This window comes from Nilaparvata lugens, chromosome 3, assembly GCF_014356525.2.
Source record: "Nilaparvata lugens isolate BPH chromosome 3, ASM1435652v1, whole genome shotgun sequence".
Lineage (NCBI taxonomy): Eukaryota > Metazoa > Arthropoda > Insecta > Hemiptera > Delphacidae > Nilaparvata > Nilaparvata lugens.
In genome coordinates, this window is record NC_052506.1 from 96,518,958 (window position 1) to 96,540,570 (window position 21,613).

A 21,613-nucleotide genomic window follows, 5' to 3' on the forward strand; every position below is an offset into this window, starting at 1 on the left:
CAACAACCGGAACAGGAGGTTCATTGATCGAATCTCTATAAGGAAACGTTTTACTTGCTGCGATTCCCGTCAAACTAGGATAAAGTTATACCATTTTTGTTCCATATTTCAGTTTGCCTAGTCCTAGTAGTATCATTAATAACTATAAAGATGGAAGGAGCGATAAGATGGACAACCCTTGAAAGAAATGAATGATAACGAAAAATTGGCGAAGCGGTTGGCTTCGTGGATGTGCTGGTATGAGATAGAGTTTGTCTAATCGCTCAGGATACATTTGCCTGCTGATCACTTTGGACTTGACTGAGCCCAATATCATTTATTAGTTTAAAATTCACCCTGTAGGTATAAAAAACAATTAATTACTACGAGACAGCAGAAAAATATATTCAGGGTCATTTTTAACATTGTTGCAAAAGTAGTTTCATTGAATATGCGACAGTGAAATTCATTTCATGTAAAGTTGAATGAAGTTAATAAACAATACCCACTTTTCTTCTTAGGGCTGCTGATTTTGAATGTGTTGCAGTAAAATAAAAGGGTACTCGATAACTTTAATTATTGTGTTTTATTAATAAACAATATATCTATATTTGAAATGCGAATTTGTAGATCTAGAAGGACAATCCAGAACACACTCATTAATAGAAGTTCTTCGTGAATTTAATAATGTACTGCATAATGAAGAGAATTACTCATATTATATTACAGTCTATTGTCGAATGAAAGTTTAGTGTCTTGATAGCCCTGGCAATACATTCTGCTGTGTTTAAAAGACACTAAGGGCCGGTTTCCGAGCTAGGAATTTAGCTAAGTTCTAGACTTTAAACAGCTGGAGTCAGAAAATTGACTTTCCGAATCTGGGCGTAATCGCAGTTTTTATGACAATCTTTATTTTTCTCATTTCTATAATAATTGGAAACGTTTTTCCTTGACGAAATTAAACATTCCTAAATAATTCAAAATAGCTGAAATTTTCTCTTTATTTTATTTTGTGTTCTATTTTCTAGTTTTTCGAAATTTAATTTAAACGTGACTATGACTAGGCTACGCCCCCCCGTTTCGGAAAGCCAATTTTCATAATCCAGCTGTTCAAAGTCTAAAACTTAGCTAAATCCCGAGCTCGGAAACCGGCCCTAAAAGTTTATTAACACAAATATTATTGATAATCAAGTTTAATAACATTTTTAGGAATATATCAGTGATGTCACTGAAAGCAGATGGTGAATAGGTAGGAAGCATAGGATGGTGAAAGCATTCTGAAGTGACCTTGATCTAGCCTGTCTCGAAAGACGGGGAAAAGTTAGGCAATCTGCTAAGCATCGGCTCTCCAGTTGGCTTTTATTTGTGGGGAGTTCCTGACGGAAGTTCCACCTCGTCTGAATATATCATTTGAGCCGTCAATGGGCCTTGCGACTATCATACTTCAGCCGAGACCGACAGTTTAACGTGCCCATCCGATAACACGGGAGTGACCTGTTCAAAAACTGTTGGTGATGAGCGGGGTTTGAACTGGGGATCTCTAGGCTGCTACGCAAGCACTCCATCCACTAGACCACGGATCAATCCATTGGTTGAATAAAAAGCATTTATACTATTTATAAAAAATGCTGACAGTTTGAGGTGAATCTCCCCATGAACTAATCAAGGATAGTATTTAGCTAGTATATGTACTATATAGTATACTCTATAGTGTACTATCTTATACTATAGTATACGATAGTATATATTATACTATATTGGAACTAACTCTTATCATTTTTTTCCTGAGGGTGTTTGTATATACTATATTAGCGAGTTCCACGTTATAATGGCAGTGAAGAAAGATAGGATAACAGCTTTGCCGATTATCGGCCTTGCCACTGCCTTCTATAGAATATAGCTGATGAAATATTAACTGTCCATTCTTGTTAAAAAATGATCAATTATATTATTTTATTCGTCAATAAAATGTATTTTTCAATGATTAAATAATACATTTTTATAATTGACATTAAATATTTTGTTAATCAATTCTATTTCTTCATTGTTAAAAAACGATCTAGCAACATTGCGGAGGTAGAAAAGGATAACGCCATCTGCTTTGTCGAATGATAGAAACATCATTGCTAATCAAATACTGTTATCATAACGTGAACCTCACTATTGTAGAGATTGTTAAACAATATTATATTCTTTTCCTACAGTTACGTTGAAAAGTGGCCATTGCTGCACTGATTACAGAACGCAAAGAATCACTTTTCCGCTCTAGTGCGGGAAAAATTTTTCTGCACTCCAGATTTGCAACATGGCAACGCAAAATATTTTAGTAGGTTATATGGAGCAACAGTGCAGCAAAATCAAAATGAAGTTGGTAACAGTGACTGGGCTGCTATAGTGAGCAGAGCTGCAACGAAGCACAACGCGCTAATTATTATTCATTATAATTATATTATAACCAAGGACAACGAGGACTTTAGGATTTTAGGATTAAGGTTTTTATCAATAATAAAATTACACAGAAAAACATTTGATGCATTTCAGGCAATTTTACCCATAATTACCCACTTTTCATATTCAATGGTAACTGTAGGAAAAACTTAATGTGAAATACGTGCGCAAAGTTCCACTGCTGCACTCAAGAAACCATTCCGCCCTCGCCTACGGCTCGGGCGTAAACGTTTCTTTCGGTGCAGCAAACTGTCACTTTGCGCACTAGTTGCACAAATAACTATTATAAGGAATGCTGACAATACAAAGTAGATCTATCTCACTATAATAGTGAAGACGAATAATTTTTGTCAAAGATAAAAATTATGAAGGAAGCTCCCCAGTTCTAATCTTACAAATCCCGATTATAAACAAGAATTAAATTTAATTAGCTAAAAAATGATCTCAATACAGTGCTGTACATAATGTAAAGTAGTTATGAAGTGTCTACTTCTGCAAAAATTGGTAACTATATATTTAGTCAATTATAGTCTATTATGAGCATTATAATTATACTTTTGCAATTATGAAAAACAAATGAACGGTAATACAATATTACTATATACAAACCAATAGTGGATAATTTAGGGTCATGAGTGGGTAAATAGCATCGTTTCTGGAAATAGGAAGCGACAGAAGTGAAATAAAAATTGTAGAGCAATGCAAACAGAATAGAGCATGAGGAAGTTGCAGACAGGAAGCAAGAACAGGCCCTGTGTGATATGAGCACCCACTACTTTTATAAGATCCTTCATTGAAACAGGCACAGAGCACAGTAGCTGAAGTGCCCTTTCATCCTCTACGGCTACGCATTACAAACTCTCAGTAGTTAGTAGTCCTACTATATAGGCTATTCATCCCACCCACCAACACTAGCTAATAACTGTGTTATTCCTCCGTACAGATTCTAAAAAAATAGCTTGCTTTCTTATCAATGTTGATTTATGGATTACAACAATCATGTCAAATCCCAATTTACTTCACAAACTTGAATCGTTTTCTCATCTCAAGGACCTGGAAAATTGAAAATATAGATGAAAATTGAAAATTGTAGATGTTGAAAATTAAAATTGGAAATTGTTTTTAATTTTTTAAAAAATGTATGGTACTATAAATTATGGAAGTGAATAAATGGTAAGTAAATAATATGGTACTATAAAGAATATAGGTACCGCATCCCCTCTCCCAAAGCTATGGAATTGGAAATATTAGGAACATAAATACAATTATGAATAGATGTGAATTTCTTCTTTTGTCTTTATCCTACTTGAACTGTTGATATTTAATTAATTATAATAAATTTGAATATAATAAAGATGTGAATTAGTTGAAAATTATTAAATTTCAGAAAATAAAATGAGTGATCAATTTGAATTACATATTTTTCTGGTATTGCAAGAAACACTATTACATACTTATATCCTTATCTGATTTAACTGTTTTTAATTTCCTCTAAGATTTGTACTGAGAAATCAAGCTCGAGTAGATTCAACAAGCATACATAAACTGATACAAACACAAGTCGAAGTAGTGGAATTGGAATATTGCCAAAACATGTAAATGTAAGGAATTGAAATGTTTTGTAATATCGATTTTATCGATTCTGAATAGTGTATGTAGTTTGCTTTGATGATGCATGAAGAAGATTCATTTGAATTTCGTGTTATGAAAGAAGCTCGCTCTGTCTGGTTGGAAGTTGACCAACCTGTTATTTTATTACTTCTTGAGAAAGGCAATTTGTTCAAGACCCAACACTCCAGAAACAGGTTCATAATATAAGAAACAGGATAAATGTAATATTCCAACCGTTATTCCATAACTTCAAATCAAGAAAAAATATTTTCAAATTTTTGTCTCCAAACAATCAGCCTTGCATTGGTTTTTTGAATAGAAATATTTTTTTTTCAGTAATAAACTACTGTACAGTGATCAGGTTTTTATTCGTAGTATACAAAATTCTCCCAAGCAGGGAAAAAATATCCTTTGATATACTGCCTAAATGTTTTCAATTGGCCATTGTATTGTGAATTTCAAAATTGTCTTTAAGGAATATTCAACCCATTTATTTATTATAATATTAATAAATAAGCACCATTTTGGACCAATATTTAATCTGCAATTCCGTTTATCACAATGCGGAAGTCGTGTATTATCTTAATAAATCAACAATAAAAATTGTAGAGAAATTGTACATGTGAAAACTTAACCTTATCTTGGACTATGTCATTACCTAAATTTGGAAGAAGAATAGCACAAGGACTACCTTATTATTTTATTTACCAATGTAGATAAAATCAGTGTCATCAGATTACATCTGACTAGGCCAATCCGATTAGATCAGTGTCATTTGTAGCGTGGATAAATGAAATGAATGAATGAAATCAACAATAATTCTTTTCTAAATTAGTGCAATATAACAATATGCAACAATTTCTCTAGTAGTAAGTATCTATTCTTCTTCAATCCAACATTTTTAGAACTAGACTACGGTATATTATGCAAAATTGAATATTGCAGAAGCCGTAGATCTGGATGAATGAAGACGAATAATACATATATGATATATTGAAGGTTCACGACTTTCTGTGGCTGTTATTATCGTCATTGATCCTTCTTACTACTTGTAGAAAATTTTTATCCATTCATATTACCGAGTTGTGGCAAATTTGCAGAAATCAAGTAACGAAATGTCAGTTCTTTGAAGATAATGAAGAAAGTACATGTAATTATAGTCCATAGAAATCTGTTGCAGAAGAAATATCTGGTAAAACGATTTAGTCTTATTTGGTTTAGTGTTGTAACCTTTTAAAAATGAACAGTAATTTTTAATGAAAGCTCCCTAGCAACTAGATAATACTGACCGCGGTTTTTGTTAGCAACTGGAGCAGATGCTGTGTGTAGTTCAGAGTAAAGTTGTCATTCTCTGTTAGCTAGGACACTGTAGGCCAATAGGCCTGGCAATGGCAACCGTCAGCCTCTCTGGTCGGTCGGTAATAATAATCATCATGTTTTTTACGTCTGTAGATTGATCACTGACACGCCATCCGAAAATTACTTTACTTTATGTTTCATCCATCAACTTCATCTTATGAAACTAGTCACAGAAAAACTTTGCTGAGAAGCGTGGTTTATGCAACTTGTACAATGTTAATTTTAAAAAATCTGATAGATTATTGCAATATTTGTTCCGAGCACATTGATAGTCTCCCTGTCTTTAAATATTTTTTTTTCATTTTTTGTGTAGTATTAAATAATGCTCCAGGATCTCAATACTTGTTGGTCAGGTATTGTAACATCGTGTTATACACATGGGTTTGGAAATGAATAGAAATGTGGAGAAGTAGGTATATTATTCTATGTTTTCTTCATTTATCTTTCCTGACATTATATTAGTCAGGGGACACAAATCCTCAGTAAAAACTGAGAGAGATTTTCCTTGGGATTATCATCATCTCATTGTAACATCATATCATTGAATTTATCTAAATCTCGAAATATGCTTCTTCGAAAAGTCACTGTAACTCAGCAAACATGGAGAAAGGTTATTGAAGAAAGGCTATTCTTTATATTTATCTCTTCCTAATATCTATCATTTTAAACTTGAAAGCATAGTAAACAATACAGTATTTACAATCCCACAAACCACTTCACTTGGACATTGTATTTCTTTATTTTTTCTAGATTCTCTGTTTACCATTGTTCGAAGAAATTTTTTCAAGCTGGAGGTTATTTTTTTATCAAATTTTCATCACATAAAATTGGAATTCAAAATATGGAAGTTCTATTGAAAACACCGAAACTCATCTGATTAGATTATGTTTTTGTAACGTAATTAAAATGTATATTCTATATTGGTTTATTCACTTCCTTTCGATGCTCGCTCTACAAGGAAAAAGGTTTAATTAGTAATTCATTGTTCATTTCAACTTGAGTTACCGATTCTCTTCTGGGAATTTCATTGTTAGTTCATAAATCATAACTCCTTCACAACCTTGTTGCTCAGGAACAATTTCTTGGATATTTGCATGAAATTATCTCCATTTGAAAGGGAATGTGTTAGCATTGGAAAAGTTTGAGGTTTTTTGTTGTGATCCCCTCGAGGCTTGAAGTTGCTATAAAATGGTTGGGCTGTGTAATTATGCAGTAATGAGCTGTTGGCGTCCATGAAACTTGCTCTGCACAATCCACTTTCCAGTCGAGCACTAATAGTTTGCAATAGCCTCAAGCATTAATTAAACTTTTCACTGTTGGTTAAGTTCATGTCGTATTTTGTTATCAGTAACTTAGTTTCCAATGTCCTACACTGCATCATCGGGCGCCTATGAGCAAGCGTTTACCATGAAATGGATCAGAAATCTATTGAGATGCTTGGGTCTGATAAATAATAGCTCACAAATTACGTTTCAATTTTTTGAGAGAAACTTAAAATTATATACTTTGAAGTAAATTTTTCATGCTGAAATTGTTTGTTAGATGAAACGGAATTGTATAAAACATATTGTTTTCTTCTAATGGTAGGACAAACTATTGATATTCTTTGTATTGATAAGTATTTATTGGTAGAGTTTGCTTTCGAGGTAAACAAGTCTGTGTGTGATTAGGAAGAAACTCTATTTTATTGAGAAGAGTTGTAACGATTTTATTTACTGTCCCTGTTTTAGGCGACATGTTGTAATGGTTTTATTTTACTGTCACTGTTCGGTGGGACATGGTTGTGTAATGATTTATTACAGTCCCTGTTATTGAATAAAAATTTATCATATTTTGGGATGAAGATGGATAAAAATAATTAGGTCTGGGAAGCATCGATTGAAGCTGGCAATGACAATAAATAAAATATTGTTTATTTTTGTACTCACCGACTCTGTTAATAATAGATTGCATACATGCACACGGTTTTATAAGCCAACTGCAGATATCTATATATTTTCGGCAAACGTGGTTTTTACGGCACGACACACGACGACACGGCAACACGAGACACAAGAGACGACACCCGGCACTAGTTACAAGATACAGCAACTCACTCCCGGGACTACACACTACATTTTTTCAGTCACTGGCCGGTTTGTTTCTTCCACTGTCCTGCGTTCATCATTATACCAGTAAAGGAATGAGGAAAAGGATAGAGGTGCCTAAGTTGTTTTTAACACTATCTCTCCACTATCTGGGCTAGAGCTGCATTATCTGCCAGTTGACAGATAGCAGGGTTGAACATTAGTTTATGGTTTGAAATTCTACTATGACTGTCACACTATAAAAGAATTGTCTACTTCATTTCATGCTCTTTTGAAGAATTATTTTAATTTTTGATTATAAGAAAATGGATCGTTACAAGGTATAACTAAAGAATCTACTTTTAATACAACCTCTTGTTTTCACATCTACAATTATTATTTACTGTATGAAAAAATGTCTCATAAACCTCACATAATATCAGTTTCATTTGGTTATTTCTGTATCAGCTCTGCAAGTGTGGCCCTGCTTGGCAAAAAGTGTTCAAATGCAGTAGAATAATTCACATAAACTTTATATGCATATCAACTGCAGTTTTATGTTCTATTAACAAAAACACGTTCAATACGTATCCGTACTGTAAATAAATAAACATAAAAGCGAAATTGCACTGATACATTCATTCATTTATTCATTCATGAACAGAACTAAAAATCTACTGGACCAATCACGTTCAAATTTAGTAGATAAATTGGTATATTTGGTACGCACTAAGAACGGATTTGCAAAAATTCCAAACACCCGACCAAAATTTTCATTTCTCAGCGTTTTTTCAGCTTTTTCAAGAACTTTTTGACAAAAATGTTCGAATTTCGTACACAGGTACAAAATTGTTGTATTGTAAGGGTTTTGGGATGACATCAAAGAGACGTCCAAAATTGGCGGTTGACAGCGTTTTTCAGCTTTTTCGAGAACAAATTGAACAGAGAATTTTCGAATTTGTTACAAAAGTTCAGCTAAGGTGTGAAAATTTAGCATTAGTAGGGCTTTGTGATAATGCCAAAGATAGGCGGGTTTTCAGCGTTTTCCAGCACTTTTCTGCGATTCCCAGCTTTTTCGTGAAAAATGAACAGACGATGTTCAAATTCAGTACAGAAGTTCAGCTAACGTGTGTTGTATCGGAAGGGCTTTGGAATAACGTCAGAGCTACGTCCAAAATCAGCGGTTTTTCAGCGATCATCATTCTCTTGCTTTTTGGCAGATTTTCCAAAAACTGACAGAAAATCTTCAAATTTCGTTAATCTGAGATGTTTCTTCCAATCCCTAAGATGACAAATATTGATAAGTAAATATATCTCAACACTCTTCTACCGGTTTGTATTATAATTCAATTATCAAAAGATGGCAAAATTTGATAAGTGTATGTACTGGTAGGCTATTATAAAATCTGTAAATTCATAACCTACATTGAGAACTACATAATAAGATGTATCATTGTTGTATTGTAAGGTCTTTGAAATAGCGCCAAACATATGTCGAAAATATGCCGTTTAAAATGCCGTTTTACCAGCGTTTTTATACAGACCCTTTTCACAGCTTTTCAGAGCATTTTCACATATTTTTCGAAGAAAACAAGCTCGAATTAAAAAAGCAGGTGAGTGAAGCAAGCCTGCTGGTATCAATTGTGGTTGTTTCAGCCGGGGGTCCAGCGGGAGGAGGCCCCTGGCTAGACGGATAAGGCGTGCAAAGCGAGCCTGCCGGATTCATAATTTAGATTTTTCAGCTTTTACCCAACATCCAGGCAATAAATGTTGCCCTATTTTTTAAAATTTTTCAACTTTTTTCTATTTAGATCTTCGCGTCCCCTACAACTTTGTGCTATAGGCACATGCCTGGATTTCCTTGTTTACGGCTCTGTATCACAGTTCACAGTGCATGTATTGTTCAGTGTCCAGTGATCACACATTTGAATTAATGCCTGATGTCTAATGACAGACAGTCCTATGAAACTGTTCAAACATTGTGTAACAAGTATTATCAACTTCCAATCAAATAACCAACATGTGGATTATTGAGAATTCATTTTCACGTAGAAAGTACTATAATAATTCATATTCTACTTGTACTATTTATGTGATCATGTTACCGATACTAGTTTGGACAATGTATATCTACTGAAATATGTATGTATTAATATTATCATTGCAAACATGTATTGATTGTTATCTTTAATTTCATTCATTGACTTTATATTATCGCGTTTCTCATTCCCGTTCATGCCCATAATTTGTTTGAACGTTTGATTGGTTTTAATTGATAATCATCAACTACATCATTGCTCAACTGCTCCAAACTTCATATTTATTGTATTAATAGCTAACTAATATCATAATAGTTTTATAAGATCAGTAATATTCAGATTCAATTAATATCCCCAATTATATCTCTACATCTCCTATATGGTTTCATAATGTTATTCAATTCAATTCAGATTTTTGAGTGATTTGGTTATTATTCAAATGAATGATTTTGTTCGCAGGTGAGCTGAGCTAAGCCGATTGACACACGAAAATATCAAGGATGTATGCAAGTTTTGAGCATGACCGTCCCACTATTCATTAGTTTTCATCCTGAGATGGAATAGTATATTGTATTTATCACCAGATAGCTTCATTTCTAGATCCAAAACTATTATATACCGACATTTATTCTCGTTACATTATGTAACTGGCTCTGATATTTTTACACGAACAATAATTCATAAAACATAATCAGGAGGTTATTTTGCAAATAATTGTAACTTATCCGCCTCATGTTGAGTTTCTTCTGTTTTGTTTTCATTTGTTCTCTCAATCCTTCTTCCCTTATTCTTGTATGTATTTTATCATTCTTGACAATGTTTTATAAAAACACGACATTTTCTACTTGATAATAGACTATTAATATTTTTTAGGAACTTGTTAGAAAAATTTCAATTTTCCATATTTTACCAGAGTAAATTATTGAAGACTTCAAGAAATTATTCCAATAGAGATTGAGGAAATCTAGTTTTCTCAACACAAACCTCTGTGGAGATTGATTTGCTTTGGTTTCAGCCTTCCTGGACCTAAATGTATAGTGATTTTAAACCCGTTTTGGCCAACCACCCTAGGTGGTGTCAATTGGCTGATTGTTGATAGTGGTTGTTTCCACAACCAGTTGTGAGTACGTGTAAATTTGTTATGTTTGGTGGGTGGAGGGGGGGTGTCATTCATTGGATAGAGTGGTGTGGGGGTGCGGGGTTCATTGACTCCGCGGCACGATGACCTTCCTCCCCCTCTCACGACAGTAGCTAGGCTTGCGCTCGTGTTTTTCCGTCGGGCTTCGGCCGACTTCGGCTGACTTCTCCACGTCGCCCTCAATACATCAGGAATGCGCTAACAGTTCCTCGTATACCGCGCCCTGATGAGTAACTCTGTGAGGGCCCGAATTGTATAGCCGAATTATTCTGCCTTTTTACTGCCATATTTTGTAAGTTTCGTGCTATTCTGTGAGTGCTTAGTGCTTGTGACCACTTGCGAACAATCAATCGATACAGTCATCAAGTAGTTATTTTCGAAATCTGTCTTTCAGTGAGTGAACTGTTCGGAATAAACACTGTATTCACCACTGTAAGTATACTTGGAAATTAACTTATCATTTTTTCTGTGCCCTGGATGAAAAGATGAAGTTTACAAATAATATAAGTTGTGAATCAACTGATCCATCACTGTAGTTTAAAAAAATCCAGTTATCCTGGTTTAATCTATTGATAAGATAAATAATGATAGAAACAAGCGCAACAGGTGATTTTCATTGTATGTTATCAGTTCATATTATAGTGTTCAGTATTCTCATTTTCTATTTACTCCTATATTTTGTATAATTTGGCTACGTACAATAGTTTTTTATTTTCTACTGGTTTTCTCTAACAATGGTAGGTTGATTGTATCAGAAGACTCAGTGATGAAAAGTCACCAATTCATGAGTCACTAGCTGCATCTCAACCCTAAAAAATGTTTCCCTTTTTCCCTATAATATTCACATCCTTGATGAATCTTCTTATCAGTAATGCACCTATTATGATCTTGGTTTGAAACAGTTCAGTGTGACGAAAAGTGAATTGCTACTGGAATTTTGCTCGATAATCAAATATTGAGAAAGATACGATAAATACTCGAAAATCATTTTGAAATCTGTAAAGTATCCAGGAGAACTTTCATTAATTTTTGGCGTCTTTATATTCAGTTATATTTGGAAAAATAAACATATTATTTTAGAGAAATTATATTTATCGAAGTACCTGTAATTGAGACACCCTAATCAAAAATTTAAAATTATCATGTACTTTCCCAATTCTATGAATAACTGAAAACACAAATATCAATTTACAACTAGGTTTATACCGTAATTACATTATAACGATTCAAATGAACTGACTTTTATATTTCAAACTTTGAACTCTTTTGTGGATAGGTATTCATTAATTGTCTCCATTTTCATCTTAAATTATAATCCATCCTCCTCTTGTAAATTCCAGATAGAGAATATCTAGACTTGATATCACTTGCTTGTTTAATATTATGACTTGCTGTCCCTTCCTGAAAATATTTAGTAACTACTGTTTTCATCAATCCACATAACGAGTCACCTACATTGCCTGATTATGCGGAAGTGCTTATAGTATTTTGATGTACTGTATTTACAAATATATATGCCAGAATATTCAAATTCCATATCTACCGCCGTGTGTAGATTACAGTAAATCAATTACTGTATTGTAAGCTAGAATCGTTCACTTCCGCAAACAATAATAATTATTATTATAAAAAAGCATGTTATGAATGGATGTAGTATATTTTATCACTGAATTTATTGACTTGCCCTCGTCTGCTACTGATTTGGTTGATGACCTTTGATCTAATATATTTTATTTGACATGACAAATTGATGTTCAAAATCATTCATGTGAAGAAGATAGAGATTTGCTTCAGCTGCGGATGTAAGATAACAATATCATGCTATCTGTTTATAATAATTATAGTGAATGCAACTCGTTGCCTTCTTAAAAATATCAAAGCGTAAAGACTGAGAAATCTTTGGAATTTCCGGATACCTCATTCGGAAAAATGGGATAAAATGCTGATGAAGCTGCAAACTTGCTGAATTCATTGATTTAGACATTGAACGTGCCAAGATTGAAATTTGCAAAAAAAGCCTATGTCGTGTATGTTAGGTCAAGGTGTTAGTTTAGTGGTAAGTTTGGATGTGGATTGTAATACAGTATTGCTGGAGCCTTATCCAATTCAGCAATTCTATAATAGACTAGGCCTACCTTCTATCTTTAACATTTATAATTATAGTTCTTTTTTATGATCTCGTATACATCTGATTTGGTTTTCCTTGAAATTTTTCCAATGTGGGTTTTAAGAGTATTTCAAAACTTCTCTTCTCTTTCCTATTTACATTAGTCATCATCAGTTATGTGATTGAAATTATGAATCCCTTTTTTGCATCCATTTTATCCAACAAATATGAAGATTTTGTATTTAAAAAAAAACTAACAAAATAAAGCTTACTGCCATACCTTTGTATTCTAATACAATGGTTTCTTCATGATTGAGTCGCTCAGAATAAAACCTCTGGGGTTTCCCCAATGCCCATATCCATCAAGGATTAGAAAAATAACCTCTACTAGTTTCCTTGATTGTTTCCAGGAATAGGCAGGTATAGCCTACACAGAAAAATGGAGACTTATATCCCTCTGGATAAATCTCAGATCTTTCTGTATGATTTGTCATCGACCTAGCTATATTTCTCCTGATTCCATTGTACAGTTTGATCTAATCTTTGACATATTTAAATCCAACATAATTGTTTACAATGTGAAGCATTTTTGGTATATCAATTCCTCCAACACTTCACGATATTTATATACATGCATCAATAGTTGTTGAATTTATATGAGTGATGAGAATTTGGTGTATTGAAAGGAATAGCAGCAGTGTAGCACTGAGAAATATAGAAGTAGGGGTACAGTGGTGTATAGTGGAACAAGAAAAATTATTTTCTCTCTGTTAATGCTATATCTTTCTTTTTGTTGATATTATTTCTTTTTATTTTTGGTGATGACCTACCTACCAATGTCCATTTCCAGCTTAAAATCTTGAAGAATTGATCATTCTTTATAGCTGTCAGTTTCATACGCGCTGTTCTACAGAAGTTGAATAATCATGCACTTTACATTTGAAAACTATTCTACAAGTAGGTAATGAGTGTAGTCACTACCTCCGTAAACAAAGCCATAGTACATGACCGGTGGTTGATGGCAACGTCAGCACAGGTAGGTAGGGCTCCTACACCAATAAAAACACTAGCTGATATAGATCAGCTGAAATCAACAAATTGGTGTAGGAGCCCTACCTGTACTGACGTCACCAGAATGCACTAGGGCTTTCTTTACGGAGGTACTGTTTTATTTATTATTGTCTATTGTATGTATTGTATCTGTGCAATTTATTGTATGTTTCTTTAATGTGAATTGTGACTTGGCTATATGTAACTTCTATGTTCAACTGGCCCAATAAAAACTTGAAACTTGAAACTAGTGGTGTAGTGCGATACCATTTCCAACCATCTACACTACGAGCGCTTGTCAACCCTCTGTCAATTTGATCTCTATAATCACTGTTCATTATTGAAACTGATATTCATGTAGTACCTCCACTGTAAATTCTATAAAATTCTGTAAATTCTCTAAAGTAAATACGAATTTACTTTACCTCTACTGTTAAAAATCATGTAATTTAATATTTTATACAAGATTCGTAATGTAGGTGAAAGTGACACTGTATGTTATTGCAATGTTGTTGAGAGGTAAGATGGGTGTCCGGGAGGAGAGAGTGGTGGTTGATAAAGGTGGTGTATGTCGATTGCATTGAAGGAGGCTGCATGGACATTGAATGTGTTGCACGTATTATGATGCTGCTGCTCCTGTATCAGATGGATTTTTCCCGCAACATCCTGTTGTAGTGGTGCTAGAACTGCGACTGCAGCTTTCTCTCGCTTCAGATCCGGTATTGAGAAGGTCATTTGCCTCACCAAGCATGCGAAGGTATGCGGCACTGTTCGCTCTCAGAGTGTTGCAACTTTGCCTAAAAAATATGTTGAAAACGGTGTTCTGCAGTTGACTGCACAAACCTATTCGCCATAATATGCTTTTGTATTGGAGTTATGGCCAATAAATTAGGTGGTGCTAGGCTGACATGAGTTACACCGTTGTTGTCAGGGAGAACCCTGTGCATAGGACTGGAGGGCAAGACAACATTGTTTGTGTGGTGTTTTCAAACCCTGGTCGAATGCAGTGCAAGTGAATATGCCAAGGTCGCTAATACTAATTCCCTTTCTGTTTTATTTTCCAAAGTTGATCATGCTCCACCTGACCAAGTCATGCTTTTTTCAGTATGTTTATTTTAGTCAGCTTTACCGTGGGCAATGAGTGAGGGAGGGTACTGAGTAAAAGTGGGTAATTATGGGTAAAATTGCCTGAAATCCATCAAATGTTTTTCTGTGTAATTTTATTATTGATAAAAACCTCAATCCTAAAATCCTAAAGTCCTCGTTGTCCTTGGTTATAATATATAATGTAATAATTAGCGCGTTGTGCTTGGTTGCACCTCTGCTCACTATAGCAGCCACAGCAGTCACTGTTACCAACTTCATTTTGATTTTGCTGCACTGTTGCTCCATATAACCCACTAAGTATTTTGCGTTGCCATGTTGCAAATCTGGAGTGCAGAAAAATTTTTCCCGCACTAGAGCGGAAAAGTGATTCTTTGCGTTCTGTAATCAGTGCAGCAATGGCCACTTTTCAACGTAACTGTAGGAAAAATTATTTTCTCTCTGTTAATGCTATATCTTTCTTTTTGTTGATATTATTTCTTTTTATTTTTGGTGATGACCTACCTACCAATGTCCATTTCCAGCTTAAAATCTTGAAGAATTGATCATTCTTTATAGCTGTCAGTTTCATACGCGCTGTTCTACAGAAGTTGAATAATCATGCACTTTACATTTGAAAACTATTCTACAAGTAGGTAATGAGTGTAGTCACTACCTCCGTAAACAAAGCCATAGTACATGACCGGTGGTTGATGGCAACGTCAGCACAGGTAGGTAGGGCTCCTACACCAATAAAAACACTAGCTGATATAGATCAGCTGAAATCAACAAATTTTCTATTGGTGTAGGAGCCCTACCTGTACTGACGTCACCAGAATGCACTAGGGCTTTGTTTACGGAGGTACTGTTTTATTTATTATTGTCTATTGTATGTATTGTATCTGTGCAATTTATTGTATGTTTCTTTAATGTGAATTGTGACTTGGCTATATGTAACTTCTATGTTCAACTGGCCCAATAAAAACTTGAAACTTGAAACTAGTGGTGTAGTGCGATACCATTTCCAACCATCTACACTACGAGCGCTTGTCAACCCTCTGTCAATTTGATCTCTATAATCACTGTTCATTATTGAAACTGATATTCATGTAGTACCTCCACTGTAAATTCTGTAAATTCTCTAAAGTAAATACGAATTTACTTTACCTCTACTGTTAAAAATCATGTAATTTAATATTTTATACAAGATTCGTAATGTAGGTGAAAGTGACACTGTATGTTATTGCAATGTTCTTGAGAGGTAAGATGGGTGTCCGGGAGGAGAGAGTGGTGTTTGATAAAGGTGGTGTATGTCGATTGCATTGAAGGAGGCTGCATGGACATTGAATGTGTTGCACGTATTATGATGCTGCTGCTCCTGTATCAGATGGATTTTTCCCGCAACATCCTGTTGTAGTGGTGCTAGAACTGCGACTGCAGCTTTCTCTCGCTTCAGATCCGGTATTGAGAAGGTCATTTGCCTCACCAAGCATGCGAAGGTATGCGGCACTGTTCGCTCTCAGAGTGTTGCAACTTTGCCTAAAAAATATGTTGAAAACGGTGTTCTGCAGTTGACTGCACAAACCTATTCGCCATAATATGCTTTTGTATTGGAGTTATGGCCAATAAATTAGGTGGTGCTAGGCTGACATGAGTTACACCGTTGTTGTCAGGGAGAACCCTGTGCATAGGACTGGAGGGCAAGACAACATTGTTTGTGTGGTGTTTTCAAACCCTGGTCGAATGCAGTGCAAGTGAATATGCCAAGGTCGCTAATACTAATTCCCTTTCTGTTTTATTTTCCAAAGTTGATCATGCTCCACCTGACCAAGTCATGCTTTTTTCAGTATGTTTATTTTTAGTCAGCTTTACCGTGGGCAATGAGTGAGGGAGGGTACTGAGTAAGATGGTAATGAGAGTTGAGAGAGATGAACGGAACCTTCAGTATGAGGTGGTTTCCTAACCAACCTGTAAGAGATAATAGAGGAGATTTATTAATAATTTTTTGTCGGTCACCCTATCAAGAGCAGTCGCGAGTGCCTCCGGCTCAGCAACCACCCTCGCATTCACAGCTGATAATACATTAAATTTAGAACTGTTGTAATAAAATTCCTTCAAAGATATTTTCTGTGACCACATAATGCAGAAAACGAATGTATAGTACAATGTATTATTATCATTTGTATTGGTCAGCATTTCGTATTGGTCGCTGCTCGCTGGATATTTTAGTAATATAGTTGAAAGGGAGCATTTCTATAGGCTTTGAAAAATTATTTATTGTTAGTTGAACCCTTTTTTGTTTAGCTTCATGATTATTGATAATGAATTTGAGCATTCTATATTAAAAAATCATAGCATTGATAACCTAATTTTGAAAGTAATAATTGCACATCTTTTACATAAATTAAATAGAACAAAGGTTCAGAGAACTTGCTGATCAACGATAAAATCTTTATTGAAATTTTACAGCCTTGGAAATAGAATCGCGTGCACCAGACCCAATTGCTTTAAAACTGAAAGTGCTGAATATATTTATTGACAGAAATATAATTCCAGCTCTTATTAAGCTGCATGCATTATTTTACAATTGCCAAGTGCACATGATTTGAACGTAAATGTAGTCATTGAATTTTATCGTTTCAACAGTATAGGCTTCATGGCCTTGGGTTGGCTTATAATTTTTAATGTTCCGCTTTCATAGAGGAATTCAATTGATTATTAAATGGGAGTCAGGCACTAACTAAGCCTGGGGTTTACGTGTTGAATATTTCTTGACCATGAAAGTCAATTTCTCTCTTTCATTATCTGGAAATTGAATTCTGCAAAGCCAGCCTATCATCAGCTTGTAAATACTTTACTTGATAAAATGACGTGATTTCTTTATATTTTACTTTAATGTATTATATGACTTTTTGATATCTAATATCAACTATTAGCTGATTGGTCGTTGCGTGCTTGTTATGTATTATGATTTTATTTGAAAAATCACAAATTCAATTACATTTGGTTTCCAATTCTCTTCCATCCTTCAATTAATGTCAGTTAGTATATTTTACTGTCTTCTGGTGTCTTTTAACAACTCTCCGGAACTGTGTAATCTATCAGAAACTGTAAGTTCATTAATTATCTTTATCAAACACATTACATGAAATGGTTCCTGGCTTTTGTCAATATCCCTCCTCAATATGAATCTCTCTCATATGTAGGCTACTCTCGCTTACTCAGCTCCTTCGTTAGCTAACCAAAACTTATATTTATTCCAAGTTTATTCGTATTGTGAATTCTTAAATCGTTCTGTTTCTTGGTACGCGCGGTAGCTCATGTTCTGCTCTGAAACTTGGGTCGTCTCAAGATAATTGTTTAGTTTTGAATGGTAGATACTACACGACTACACATTCAGGTGCCTTATACCAAAGAGGATTGAAATAGGATATCGTAAATTGTATTCCGATTATCTTTGCTCATACCATACAATACAATATACAATAAGTACATCATCAAAATGATAAATACTAAAATACAAAAAAATTAATAAATTAAAATACCAAGGTATTTTTACACCATGGTGTGAAAATCTCAAGGATGATGTATTGTATCACCTATTATACTAGGATTTTTATCACCTATTATAGTAGATGTGATAATCCTAAAGTTGATGTATTGTGGAAGCGGCTTTGTTGGGTCTCCCTCCCCTACTTTGTTGTAACATGGAATGCATGCCACGGTGCGATATAGTTCCAACAGAAAGTTATTCGGCTTTGAATGGTCGGCTTGAGCACAGACAGTCAGTGATTTGGCCTTTCTAAATACCAGTCTTCCCTCACCGATTGGGTGGCTGGTGGCTGCTGAATGGGCCTAAAGCCTAACTGTACTCTCAGATGCGCCGTCGTCTCCTACTTTCTACAGAGAGCAGTCAGTCAGTCACGGCTGCACTCGGATCGTAGATCTTGCCTCTCACTTCTTGGCGCAGTGAGACCCACTTCAAGCTATCAGCATCACCTGTAAATAACATGAACGCTTCCCCTGCAATCAATGCTGACACTTTAAAGTGAATCTCATGACAGAGTTGCATTTTCTGACTGGCAGTCAGATGCGGTCTGCCTGCTTCTGCATCTTTGCATTTGCACCGTCTGCATCATTGTGGCTGCCGCCGTTTCCCACTTATAGTGATATTCACTTAGAAACTGTGTCAGCATTGGTTGAAGGGGAAGCAGTTATGTTATACACAGGGAATGCTGCCAGTTTGATGTGAATCTCACTGTAGAAAGCAACGTCAATCTTAAACTACTTTTAAGCATCAGTATGACTGTTACACGATTCAACATCTCACTATTTAATCTAAAATTGTTCATTATTCAGTGAACATCTATCATTCCATTGTCCAAAGTGAAACCTAAGGGGGTCTTGAATTATATTGTTTTGTATCAGAAGTCTTTTTTGGACATTCTTTACTTTTAGATTAGATATTCATGGATAAAGAGTGATGTGAACGTATTCACGGAAGTCTATTTATTTATTTGTTGATACAATAACAAATCATATGAATATGATCGGGTAAGAACACCAGGCATAGCCCAAAACTCTACTGTTCCCAAATTTTGATAAATAATAACATGTCCGAAAAAATTGGTTATGATTATATAGGTTAAGTTAACAAGTGATGTCCAACGCTGACCACCCAAATGTTGAACGTTGGTGATTATTCCAGGTGAACTTGTGCTTTTTAAAGTTCAGCTGACATTTTGGGAAATATTCTTCATACTATCCAGAAAGTACTCAGCTATTACGAATGCATATTACAAACCAACCAAACTAAATGCATACCAACCTCCCATCACAAGTCCACAATGCTTTAGAGCTGTCTATTAGTGAAACTTGCTCAATTATTATAACTCTGAAGTATCTTTATGTTACTTTGAAGTACTGATAGTGGTTAAGTGGTACATAGACATTACTATTACTGTCCATACCTCGCCAAGTCATCAAATGAAAACATCTATTCTACTCTATCTGAGAAACGAATTTCATATTGGTTCGAGAATTATCATGTTCAATACGTTAGTTAATTTGATTGTCATAGAAAATTCCGTTCAAGGGATTCCACTCTATTTTAAATATAATTACTTGGTCTAGTCATGGTCGAAATAATCCAATTCTAGCCTTTGTATTCGGAAAATCCAGTGATAATATATGAACAGTACTGTCGTTGTACGTTGAACCAATACTATTTTAGGGACCCGATTTTGAAATCCGCCTAAATTGAACTGGATTGAATTAAAATGCATGATGCAAGTTGTAACTATAAGCCTACATTTCAGTCAACATAGCCCACACTGGTCATTGGGTAATCGCAATCAAATCTGATAGTGGAGAACTCATGAACATAGAGATCAGTGTACAAAATGGCCGAACATGCCGAAAGAGGTTGTGTGGTTATTCGTTGTTGATGATGACAGAAACAGATGGACGCAAATATTTTTCTTATTGGTGGCTGGTGATTTTCATTAATGTTGGCTAGTTAATCAGCGGCAACCGAGCCGTGAATGTCTTCTGGCAGCCTGCTTTCGCCACCGCTGACACTCCCCCTAAATCTAATTGCCGTTTGGCATTTCAGAACAGCCTTATCATTTTTTTGTCTTAATTGAAGTGCATTTCGATTTTTTTGGGGCATTCTTTATGCAACATTTAATTAGCTCAGTTAATCGAGCGTTGAAAAGAATTCAATAGTTGTTCTTGTCTGCTGCGTTATCAGATCACCCGCTACAAACCGTTCGGCTTCCGCTATATGCTTCAGCTACAGTAGCTCTCATCTGGCGCTCGTATGATGACATCTAGATCTTGGACTACTGCACTTCCACAGGCAATTCTATGTAGATCCTGATACTTTCTATAATTGCTTTTGCTCTTCAATTTGCCAGTTAATAGAATAGTGATAGCGATTGCCCGGGTGGCGGTTTATAATATTAATTGTAGCGCACTATTATATTATTATTGTGGTAATACAATAATAAAATGTCCTCTCAATTCTCAGACGAAATATACTTTTCCTACAGTTACGTTGAAAAGTGGCCATTGCTGCACTGATTACAGAACGCAAAGAATCACTTTTCCGCTCTAGTGCGGGAAAAATTTTCTGCACTCCAGATTTGCAACATGGCAACGCAAAATACTTAGTAGGTTATATGAAGCAACAGTGCAGCAAAATCAAAATGAAGTTGGTAACAGTGACTGCTGTGGCTGCTATAGTGAGCAGAGGTGCAACCAAGCACAACGCGCTAATTATTATTCATTATATATTATAACCAAGGACAACGAGGACTTTAGGATTTTAGGATTAAGGTTTTTATCAATAATAAAATACACAGAAAAACATTTGATGCATTTCAGGCAATTTTACCCATAATTACCCACTTTCATATTCAATGGTAACTGTAGGAAAAACTTAATGTGAAATACGTGCGCAAAGTTCTTCTGCTGCACTCAAGAAACCATTCCGCCCTCGCCTACGGCTCGGGCGTAAACGTTTCTTTCGGTGCAGCAAACTTTGCACACTAGTTGCACAAATAACTATTGTAGTATTTCTATATTTGTAGTGTGAATGTGAATATCGTAGTGTGTATGTAGGCACTAGCATTACACCTTGGGGACGACAACACGTGTGGCTGTTCCAATTGAATTAGCCTTTGAATGATGATGTGTGGGCAGGCCGTAGCCTGTTGACTAGTGTGAGTAT

The 21,613-nt window shown here is 35.0% G+C and overlaps 2 protein-coding genes across 6 annotated transcripts in view; one reads left to right on the forward strand and one right to left on the reverse strand.

The window, feature by feature from the left end:
• The window catches only part of LOC111047340 (ADP-ribosylation factor-like protein 2-binding protein), an 87,656-nt gene extending 80,069 nt beyond the window's left edge, over positions 1-7,587 (reverse strand). For all 3 annotated transcript variants that reach the window (XR_005570976.1, XR_005570975.1, XM_039425195.1), the window contains exon 1: positions 7,326-7,587. Coding sequence is in view for 1 of the 3 variants with exons in the window: in XM_039425195.1 (XP_039281129.1) it covers positions 7,326-7,350 (25 nt within the window). In the remaining 2 variants the exon portion in view is untranslated. The remainder of the gene's footprint in view (positions 1-7,325) is intronic.
• LOC111047337 (fibronectin type-III domain-containing protein 3a) overlaps positions 1-21,613 on the forward strand; it is a 172,505-nt gene that overhangs the window by 65,281 nt on the left and 85,611 nt on the right. The window contains exon 1 of one of the 3 annotated variants that reach the window (XM_022333071.2): positions 10,846-11,072. The exons of the other annotated variants lie outside the window; for them this stretch is intronic. The gene's annotated coding sequence lies outside the window, so the exon portion shown is untranslated. Of the gene's footprint in view, positions 1-10,845; positions 11,073-21,613 lie in introns of those variants that run through there. 3 annotated transcript variants of the gene reach the window in all.